At 38.6% G+C, this 11,127-nt stretch overlaps 2 protein-coding genes across 2 annotated transcripts in view; one reads left to right on the top strand and one right to left on the bottom strand.

Moving 5' to 3' along the window:
* Positions 1-6,330: 6,330 nt before the first annotated feature.
* cunh2orf68 (chromosome unknown C2orf68 homolog) lies at positions 6,331-8,173 on the bottom strand. Its single transcript, XM_010766721.1, has 4 exons — positions 7,950-8,173; positions 7,156-7,289; positions 6,933-7,078; positions 6,331-6,852 (listed from the first exon to the last, which is right to left on the bottom strand). The coding sequence occupies exons 1-4, from the start codon at positions 8,057-8,059 to the stop codon at positions 6,730-6,732; spliced, it is 513 nt and encodes a 170-aa protein (XP_010765023.1). The 5' UTR covers positions 8,060-8,173; the 3' UTR covers positions 6,331-6,729.
* Positions 8,174-8,887: 714 nt separating this feature from the next.
* usp39 (ubiquitin specific peptidase 39) overlaps positions 8,888-11,127 on the top strand; it is an 8,672-nt gene continuing 6,432 nt past the window's right edge. The window contains exons 1-6 of the mRNA XM_010766731.1: positions 8,888-9,121; positions 9,412-9,490; positions 9,601-9,695; positions 9,784-9,920; positions 10,375-10,527; positions 10,623-10,848. Of these exons, the coding sequence (XP_010765033.1) occupies positions 9,052-9,121; positions 9,412-9,490; positions 9,601-9,695; positions 9,784-9,920; positions 10,375-10,527; positions 10,623-10,848 (760 nt within the window). The 5' untranslated portion in view covers positions 8,888-9,051. The remainder of the gene's footprint in view (positions 9,122-9,411; positions 9,491-9,600; positions 9,696-9,783; positions 9,921-10,374; positions 10,528-10,622; positions 10,849-11,127) is intronic.

The raw sequence follows: 11,127 nt of genomic DNA, 5'->3' as shown, positions 1-11,127 counted from the left end.
CCCAACATCCTTGGTCTCTGACAGAAACCTGAACCGAAAAACAGTCATACCTTTGTTGTGACAGCTATATTATTAAATCCTAGAGATTGATGGCACAGCCTGGGCCCTCACCATTTGAAGCAGGCTTTTCCTGTTAAATACATTTTTGTATGTTTCTATTGTGAAAGCTGAGATCAATCAAGCATGGCTCCAAGGCTCCAAGGCTCCATGGTGTTTTATTCCGCCTACGTCAAGAACCAGTTCATCTCCATTTTCATTTTGTATTTTTTTTTTCAGTGTGCACACCCTGATACAATCCGTGCCTGGGGCAGAATGTGTATTTATTCTTCATTTTGGGTTTGGGTTTGGATTCAATATCATCCCCACTACCATTTAAATTAAATGTCCACCTTCTGAGGCAAGGCCAGACCCTGCTTACACCAAAATGTTCAGCCTTTGTGTAACACCAAATGGAGGCCTTTCCAATCGATTACCTGATTAAACTTTTTTATATTTTTTTTCTTCTCCCTTTTACTTTAAATAACAGGGTTGACCCATGGTTTTGTTTATTATTAACGATTGTATTTTTCTGATCACATTTTGACTTTGAAAAAAGGAGCTTTACCTCACAGTTCAAAATATACCCATTTTACAGAATGACTTGCTGTCTATAAAGAATCATAATATCCTTGTTCATACCAAGCTAACTTTCAGATGTAGCAGACAATGTTGATTGTTACTTTGTCTATTTAACTTAAGGATTTCCAACAAGCTGTGTTAGGAAGGGTAGCAAAGTATTACTGAGCGACCGTTGACTAGATTAACAAAGGAATTCACATCACATGTCATTTGTTGTTTCAATACTGTGGACAATCCCCACAGGAGCAATTTTGGGTGAAGTGTCTTACCCAGGGACTCAACGACATGCTGACTGCAGTGGGACTCAAACTTGCTATCCCCAGATTTGAAGTCCAGCACACTACCCACTGAGCCACAGCCAACCCACATTAAACCTTGAATTGATAACAGAGATTAGACACAACAGGACATAAATGCGTACTTTGTGACTCTGTGACCAATAACAATTACATTTGGCCCTTAGCCACTTTGATATTGTAGGACAAAGAGCTCTTGGAGACCTTGGTTTTGGTGTAAGCAAACATTTTTCTCAATGTCAGTTTCTCAATCAAAGTAGCTTCATAAAAGAGGACATTAGATATCCAGGGATAATAATAAATAATAATAATAGCTTCGATTTATATAGCGCCTTTCATGAGACCCAAGGTCGCTTTACAAGGAAGAACAGGGCAAAACAAACATAACAAAACAAAAGGCAGTCAGACAACCAGTCAGACAGACAAAAACAACAAATACAATTAGGGGCCAAAGGCCTTAGTAAACAGATGGGTCTTGAGGGCCCTTTTGAAGGTGTCAAGCGTGGGGATGTTGCGGATCTCCGCAGGGAGAGCGTTCCAGAGGGTGGGGGCTGCTGTCGCGTCGCGTAAAAAATGTAGTTGAAGAAAGCTTTTCACAAACTGTGAGACATCTCTAGATTTCCTAAGGCTCAAAGATTACACCATGTCAGCATGGCCATGTACTGTAATAACTGGCTTAAGAAGTACTGACATGTTAATCCATAACACTTTTGTATCAAGATGGTAGCTGGTACAACTAACAGATGCAGATAACATTATTGAACAACAAGGTATTCAGATGCCAGACTATTAGGCAAAACTAAAATCCACAAAACGGTATTTCCACACAGATCAATAGAAAAATGGGTTATACTGCTTTTACCCCCAACAGGTAATTCAATATACTGCTGCTCAGCTTTAACAAAGAAAATGTTGCAGCCTTTCATAAGAAACATTTCTCACATTCTTGTGGAGTCTAAAGTCTTAGATAAATCTTCCTTTGGAACCGGTTTGTTTAAACAGGTTATCAAGCTACAGTGTGTTTAACCAGCCTACCCCCATCTTTCTCTTTTACGTAGTCAAATTACAGATATAAGAAATCTTAACATGAAGAAATACGAGATGAGACGTGAGAAGAATCAAATGATATGAATTCAACATGCTTATTTCAGTTAAATCCTGTTAAACCAGGTGACAACACTACTTTGAAATACTGTATCGACCAGTTTGGGCAGTCCTCTCAAGTCAGCGCCTTAACCGTAGCAAGGATGATTTCTGTGTTGAATGTATGTAAAAATGTGACAAGCTGCTTCCAATGGAGAACAAATTATATGTTTTCCTCTTGTTATCAACAAATTAATTGTAATTAAACACCTTTTACTGTATTGGCTCAAGATGTTAAACCTTTTACAATTCTACAATTCCACCATCAAATCCTGTTGTAGGAACTGTGGGGATTTTCAGCTGAACCGGTAATCCAGCAAGCTTTTTAATTTAATTAGCTTGTTTACTGTCTGGGCAACCTAAATCCTGCCTGCTTTGTAAATTGATGAGTGGATTGTTTGTTCTGCATGTGATTTCTGCACTTAAGGAAGTTATCATAGGAGTTTATTGTCATGGAAACCTACATACTTTGGTACTTTGGCCTTCATGGCAACACCAAGACTCGGATCAAATGCATGCATATTTTGATCGTAATAAGGAAGTGGCTGGAAGGCTTTTTTTTTTTTTTTCAATATATGTTCATTTTCACACATATAAATGTGGAAGTGATATTCAGAGGTTACATACAAACTTAAGATATATATTTATGCAAACTGGCATTACGAAAAATGTCCGGATTTGTCTCTGAGAGCTGGAACATTGGTTCAATTACAAAATATAAACCCATGAGTAGTGTTCATGGTCAAGTAACATTATTATTATTATGACAGTTCGACTACAGCAGCTGTGCATTTCCACGACCACACTGGTTCAGTCAAAGGTCTATCTTTAGCTCTGAATGGTGGAGGGTTACACATCCACAGCCTTGAATGGGCAGGAGCACTGCACCACTGTCGCACTGTGGAGGCAGCTGAGAGCGCACGTCTGTTCCTCAAGAGCACCGCATGCTGATAAAGCATAACTTCAATTATTTTAAAGGTAACAGGTTTTGATGCAAGTCCATGGGTTATCTGTGTTTCTCCTCAACCACAAAGGCTGCAGATACTTCCCACAACAGAGAGCTCAGAGGACAGCACCTGTGCTCGGCTTGCATCAGAAACCAAACACAGAGCATGACAGTGAGACCAAACATTGTTGCAGACTGAGAGATAAATAAAGTCTTATTTTCTCAAAGTCACAAGCCCTACAGTGTCGATAGGTAAGGTACAAGCAGGTCAGCATTTAGCTGAGGTCAGTAGACCTTCTTGTAAGGATTGAGTGAAAGCAGATTGTATATCTGTGAGAGATTTTTGTTGATTAATTGTATGTTTGTAGGAATTTGAAATGAAAGCTGCACATTACTCTTTATAGTTTCAGTCTTTTTTGCAGGTGACCTACTTCATGACACTCCAAATTGTTAACATTGGTGCACTTTAAGAAAAGATTTTGAATTAGGATCTTTTTTCCACAGCTTCTTTCTCAATTTGTATTTTTTAAAAAGGGTTAGACTATTTATTTGACTATATTTTCAAGTCCAAAGTGGAATGCCAATTTGTTATGTATAGTCCGGTTTTTATTCAAGTTTAAAATAAATTCTCAAAAAGGGCCTTACTATGTTAAACATTAATAAAGCCTTGAATCACAGCCTACATGTTTGAATTTAACTTGTGTGACATGAGCTTAACCCTAACCAGTGTGTTCAAACACGTTTTCATTTGCTCAACACTGGAAATGACATGTCATTTGGGTGTGTTAAACAACAACACTTTATCATCATATAAATCTTCTGCTTTGATTAATGTTTTAAAAGTGCATCGGATTACACAAGCCTAATCTTGGAGTCGGCCTGTGTCACCATCAACTTCCGTTACACAACTGTTATTTAAGGTCCTGGAGACGTTCCAAAATCAAAACAAATCAGATCTAAACTGATATAAAATTAATATTAAACAAAAGAAATGTAATGTGAACTTCGGTGCTTTTCAATAGAGATTTGTTTATAATATTTACATTACTATTAAAGTTCAATAACTCAGTCATAACTTACAATGTGATGTAGGCCATGATAAAACTGAAGCTTTCCAAGTATCCGCTGGTGAAGCAGAGAGTTGCTTGCAATCCGTAAAGATAGGTTGGGTTAATTAGTCAATGTCATTTTATTTCAAATAATAGTTCATGCAAACCTAGAGATTTTAATAAAAAAGACACAGATGGCTCATGGTGGCTACATAGTTCTTTTTCTCAAGAAAATAGTGCATTGGGTTAGAAATGAGAACACAACAGTGCAGTATAGCAACGTATGGTACGTAATGGTCCCATGTTGCAGAATACATAAGAGCTGCCTGCCTGTCACAAAAGGTACCTCAGTGATCTGCAGTCATATAAGTGTTACCTGACTGCAGGTGTTTTATAATATTTTGGAAGTGAAGCTGCTCTAAGAGGGGAAGGTGTGCAGGTATGAGTTGTGATTGGATCATTTTCATCCAATTGAGAATGAGTGAAACTAGAGATAATCTGGCAATCAGAGGAGTGGGTGACATAGGAATGTGTCTCTTCTCATAACCTCAGTCACATGCTGACTGGAAAATTAGTAGTGAACAGGAGAAGGGCGTCGACAGACTTCAGAGGAGTGTCTCTGTTGCACCAATAGCACGGCAGAGACGGCTTTCCATGAAAAGGCTTTGTGTAACGCTGTGGAGACTTGGCCCGCCGTGTGGTCAGAGGATGAAGTTTGCATATTTTCATGCATTAGTGAAAACAATGAATTAATCCCTGACTATAGGGTGGATCTACGGCTAGCCTGTCCAACTGTCAACTCCACTTTGTTTTTTTCCACAGCAAAGGGATGGTGGTTAAACTTTGTGTTTACTCTTTTCACTGTGGGGATGGGAAGAATTGGTTTGCTATTTATCTGTTGGCTGTTAAAGGACAGGTTCAACATGTGCACTAATGCTGTTATCAAAGTTAGAATAGGGATAGTGTGTGTGTGTGTGGCTTACTTTCTTTTTGATCTTCTCACTTTGTCCCTGGGCCTTTCTGTCAGTTTTTCTTGCTTGGGATGTCCCAGTGAGAAAACGGGCCAAACACAATAAAACTAAAAAGGTGGATGAACAAAACTTTGTATGAAAGAAACGGGCTCTTTTTATCATACAATCAGCCGTGGAACATAGTACCCAGTTTCCCTGGAAGGTTTTAACCTCCAGTTCCTTACTTTTTTTTTTATATATATATAGCATTTTAGGTTGATTAACACTTACTGTAGAAATATTGTGTATGGAAAATGACAATATGTCTATACAATTATAACACACTGCTATGCACTACTAATTGACAAACATTTAAATTAACTTATTATAAAAACAAAAGTTAAGAAGATAGGCCTGCAGAGTGGAAACGCTGATTCCTACTGCCACCTGCTGAGCAGTTTCAGTAAACTGAAAATATATTTTGCTGTAAGTATTCCAACCAATGTATGTTTCAGGATAGAACAGAACTGATGATTATCTGGTATTTTTCTACATCAATTTGAGTGTTTAACAAAATATCAAGACACTAAGAAAATGTGTTCACACGTTATGGCCGTTTAATTCCACACGTCTAAATCCAGACACATTTGGACAGTATAAATGGCTTTTATATACAGTACGTCATTTTATACGTAAAGAGGTATGTCCTCAAAAATATTACAGTATCAAAAATAAAAGTATTTCAACAATCCAAAATAAATAAGAATACTGAAAACAACAGAAGACACACAAACACATTGTCATGGCCACCTCCACTATTCTCTCCAAAAGAAGATATTCTCAAATGTTTTAAACACAAAATCGCTGATTTCACAGACTTTCCATTCACAGCATTTTACCAAAAAGTAAACATTTTGTTTATAAAAACTAGATATTTCTAAACACAAGAAATTCAGGACATGTGTAACTGCGGAGGAAGGTGGCGATGCTCTCTGTCAAAGAATACTCACTCCTCTCTGACTTTAAAGGTAAGGTATGTAAGTTTGAGAAACCAGCTCGAGTGCGGTAGAATTAGAAAATACACGACCGGAGAAAATCTGCCACTTCCTTACAGAGCCCCTCCTCCAACACACACGAACGTGCACATGACCAATGAGGGCACGGGATAAGTGTGTGCACGAGATGGAAGGCTGACAGGCAGGTAGGCCATCCAGTTATTTTAGCCGGGCCGGAATTGTTTTTATTTATTTTTTGTCAAAGTACAAGATATCCATTTCTATCGGGATGTTAAGAGCATTCCATGGAATATAACACAAAGTTTATCTCGAGCCGGTTTCAAACTTACATACCCTACCATTAACTTTCTGAAATCATCAACGTTTTTTTTAAGTGAACTTGAAGGTGTATGAACCATCCTTAACGTTATGAATGAGGGCATGAGGTAACAATCCAAAGTGAGTGAAACGTAGTAAACCCGAACCTGACAGTCGACTGAACCAACCTGCCTATTGTTGCGGACTGAATCTGTGCGGTTCCTTCTTGAAAACAGAAGCTGGATTGGCATCTGGATGCTCATCTAGCTGGATCTCTGTGGACAGTACGTCATCCCAGAGCTCTCATTATGCACTGTCAACAGCGTTCATGCTTTGTAGGAGTGCAGAACTGCAAATGAAGTATTGCTCGTCTTTGCCTGAAGACCCGCTATGTCATCACAATCTTCTGTTCAGTCAGCGTTTTCCTCGTCTTTTCTCAATTTCCTTTCGAAGTCGAGTCTCCAGAGCTGCCCTCATGGCTGAATCCAATATGTTTTTCTCTGCTACACGCTGCACTAACCTCTCAGGCTTGTCCTCCTTTAGAAATAGAAAGGGAATTAGGACCAAAACAAAAATAAATCACAATGCCAGAATAATAAATAGTGATCTGCATGTACCTTGTGCACAAGGAAGGAGGTAATGGTACCAGAGTCCGCCTGGTAGTCGAGCCAAAAGAGTTCAGTACCATGGGTCTCTGTTTCTGTGCTGGACCCGCTCTCATTGGACTCCTCTGCCTCAGCACCGCCCCCTGGATCTGAATCATCTTGGAAATGAGCAGACAAGTATATTATTTACTGGATTCAGTGTTGGAAATAAACACCGCAAAGTGCCTTAACTTACGTCTGCGTCGAGGATCGTACACCTGGATATCAGGTCGACGGGGTCGTCTAGGGGTCGTAGTATTCCTCCGCCGCTGGAGCTCTTTTGCCTCCTGCACCTCTTTGGCTTGCTTCACCGATTTATCATAGTCATCTCTTGAAGAGCCAATAAATCAACATTATTTAATTTGAATGGAAGTTGTGGTTTTTACATTCTTAAGATCATTGATTAAATAACTTTAAAAATGGGACATACTCACTAACCAATAGAAAAAACAAGTATAGAAGGAAATCTCAGGCAAGGGTTAAACAACAGATATGAGGTACAGGTACAATGAACGTGTATGTGGATGGTTGATATTTAATGTTACCAGTGATAACAGTGTTGTTGTTGTTGTTGTTGTCGTTACATGCTATGCTAGCTATATGTTGTTTTGTCTCCAGTGTCCTAAACTATTATTCTACAATGCTTCTTCTTGTACTATTAGTATTGTATGTTTTATGTATTATGTTGCATTGTTGGAGGAGCTTGGGACTTCATTTTGTCATTGCCATATCTACACTGTACGTAATATGCATATAACATAAAGCCTTTGAATCTTTGAAATATATACCTAGGATGACTCTAGCCATGCGCCTGAAGGACTTATTTGTTTATGTTCAGGTTGAGTGTAGCGGAACCTCCCCTTACAATCACAGTAACTTCTATAACATCCTCTAACTTCTATTTAACGTGTGCGGTTGTGGCTCCAGATATTGTGGCTAAATAGTAAAAGCTTGTTTGTTAGCTTCTAGCATTAGCTTTTGGGAAATCACCTAGCAATCTGGTTCCTCCGGATATGGTGCAGGAAGCCGTGGCTCATATCCAAGCGCCCAGAGCGTTTGTATTTCAGCTCGTCCAATTCATCTTCTCCTAAAATATCCATTTCAACAAAATGTTCCAAAGCGGTGATAATATTTGTGAGATAATAAACGCTAAGGATTGCAACAAGTCTCAGGCAGATCCACAGACATGACAAAAAGCTACATGCTAGCTAACGGTAAATCGTTGTCCAACTAAAACATTCCCCGAGTTTACAACTTAATAATAGCTCGAAAATAAACATTGTTTTAAAGACACATTTTCTGAAGCACAATAAATCAGAAATTGAATGTATATATATAACAAATCAAGTTATGCTTTCAGAAAATCAGCAAATTAATATATTTGTATTGCAGTGATGTAAAGTAAAGTAGATTTACTCAAGTACTGTGTACTTTACTTGACTATCTACATTTTCTGCTACTTTGTAATTCTACTCCACTACAATTCAGAAATAATGATTGTACTTTTACTCCACTACATTTATTTAATACCTCCAGTTACTTTACACATTATGAAAAATGATATCAAACATGATCAACACTTAAATAAGAATTTAGTAAGTTAAACCTAGTAAATCCATAAATTAGGCCGCAGTAAATAAAATAATACAAATTAGTTCCACCTTTACAAGCTATGATAAACATATTAATAATTATAATCAAAACATATATTATATTATTCTGAAAATGGCCAATCTGCATAATGAGTACTTTACAACTTTTACTTTTGGTACTTTAAGTATATTCTGATGCCAGCTATGTTGCACTTTTACTTGAGTAACATTTTGAATGCAGGACTTTAACTAGAGTATTCCTACACTCTGGTACTTCTACTTTTTACTACAATGTACAATCTCCAAGTACTTTTGGCACCTGTGTGGTATAGGTATTGAGCAACTAATGCTGGCCTCTTCGTGTTAGTTCTTGGTTGGCCATTTGCGACGTACAACCACCGCGAGTTTCGACCATCGCACACGGTGCTGCTCATTCATCTTCTCCAAATAAAGTTGTGCCTTCTCTGTTGTTTTGACATTAAGCTCCGAAGGAAACTGCCATGATGGTTTCTATGAAGCGAGAAAGAGAGACTGAAGTGGACGATGATGATGAGGACGACGAAGACATAGGTACGTTTATTTACTTCTACGTTTGGTTAGCATGAAGCTAACTAGTGCTATTATAAAGTGCCTTTGATTGTATTCACTAGTTTCAGTCACACACAGGCAGGTCAACAAGAACCACTGCAGTATAGTTTTCACTGGTTAAAGAAATATACCACCCTTCGGATTTATTCATCATTACTCGTGTGCATCAAGTTGATTATCTCATAACAACAAAAAGGCTAGGTCAGTTAGCATGTTTGGCTAACGTGAGATTACATTAAACTGTTTGAACATTGTTTTACTTCCTGTTGCAGTGGCAGCCAAAGTCGGCCGAGGACGTGCAGCAGAAGACCGGAGAAGCCGCCACTGTCCTTACCTCGACACTATAAACAGGTAAGATATAGTTGAATGTGCATAGCTAATGTTAGTGCTACATGCTAGTTAGCCCCGTCCTCCTCTATTGCTCTCCAGCTGATTCCCAGTCTTGTCTATGTATCCACCAGGAGTGTGCTGGACTTTGACTTTGAGAAACTGTGCTCCATATCACTCTCCCACATCAATGTCTACGCCTGCCTTATATGTGGGAAATACTTTCAAGGTAAGTGAGGGATCCAACATTAAACAAGGAATGAAACACCTTGTTGTGCTAAGACTGATTCACTCATGTTTTGCTTGTATCCCTGCAGGTAGAGGTTTGAAGTCTCATGCTTACACGCACAGTGTGCAGTTTACCCATCATGTGTTCCTGAATCTGCACACTCTCAAGTTTTACTGTCTGCCAGACAACTACGAGATCATTGACTCCTCACTAGAAGACATCACGGTAAGTTAAGTGTAACAGGCTGATGGCATGTCAATATTTTACTCATTTTAAGCACCATCTTAACACGAGTAAAATATTACTTTGCATATTATAAATACATCCAGGATTGAGAGAGTTCATGTAGTATTCAGAAACATTACATGCCAAAAACATACCCGATGACTTTACTTATTATTATTATTATTATTATTATTATTGTTGTTATACAACTGTATATTGTTAAGAGTGTTTCATATGGATATATTTCAAATGTGATCTGATGGTGTTTTACTATAGTCACTATTCATATTGATTTTGAATGAGTTGGCATAATACTGTGATGGGATAATAGTTAGATACTGTTTTAACCACCAAAGGTCATTCTCAAAGTGTCACAGTGTCAATAAGTAACACCAATTCCATACTGTACAAACTGCACTTTGTTGTTAGTAATCTGTTGACACTTTCTTTACAGTATGTGCTGAAACCAACTTTCACCAAGCAGCACATTGGAGGGCTGGACAAGCAGGGTAAACTGTACCGAGCCTACGATGGTACGACCTACCTGCCTGGCATCGTAGGGCTCAACAACATTAAAGCCAACGACTACGCCAATGTGGTCTTACAGGTACGATTAGCTGTCTCCCTGGACCATCAATGAACATGGTCATTCACTTCTCTAAATAATCCCAACCATGTCACGTTTGCCTTTTCCCCCCCCAGGCTTTTTCCAATGTTCCACCGTTGCGAAACTACTTCCTTGAGGAGGAAAACTACATGGGGATCCGGAGACCACCGGGTGACATCATGTTCCTCTTGGTGCAGAGGTTCGGTGAGCTGATGCGCAAACTTTGGAATCCGAGAAACTTCAAGGCTCATGTCTCTCCACATGAGATGCTGCAAGCTGTTGTGCTGTGCAGCAAGAAGAACTTTCAAATCACCAAACAAGGTAAGGCTTGAGTTTCCAGAAGAAGTACTGCACATCTTAATAACTGAGTTTTAGCACGTGTTGCTCTATAGCAGGGGTCACCAACCTTTTTTAGGACGAGGGCTACTTTCAAAAAATAAAACAAGTCGGGGGCTACTTTTACTCCTCTTTTTTTTGTTTTTTGCAGTGTATATATTTAGCACATTTTAACATTATTATATGCTTACCTTTAACCTTTGTGTGCTGTTTGGGTCTGTGGGACCCGTTTTCAGTGTTTACTAAAATAACATGTATGCAATT

Source organism: Notothenia coriiceps, unplaced genomic scaffold, assembly GCF_000735185.1.
Source record: "Notothenia coriiceps isolate Sejong01 unplaced genomic scaffold, NC01 NC01_scaffold00003522, whole genome shotgun sequence".
Classification (NCBI taxonomy): Eukaryota; Metazoa; Chordata; class Actinopteri; order Perciformes; family Nototheniidae; genus Notothenia; species Notothenia coriiceps.
This window is presented reverse-complemented; position numbering and strand designations above follow the sequence as displayed.

What these genes read in the sequence shown, in the direction of transcription:
- cunh2orf68 (XM_010766721.1), bottom strand. Translation starts at nt 8,059, where the DNA reads ATGGATATTTTAGGAGAAGATGAATTGGACGAGCTGAAATACAAACGC. An exon ending in GTACGATCCTCGACGCAGAC is followed by an intron (nt 7,079 to 7,155) that starts GTAAGTTAAGGC and finishes CTCATTTCCAAG; the next exon opens with ATGATTCAGATCCAGGGGGC. An exon ending in CCTCCTTCCTTGTGCACAAG is followed by an intron (nt 6,853 to 6,932) that starts GTACATGCAGAT and finishes CTATTTCTAAAG; the next exon opens with GAGGACAAGCCTGAGAGGTT.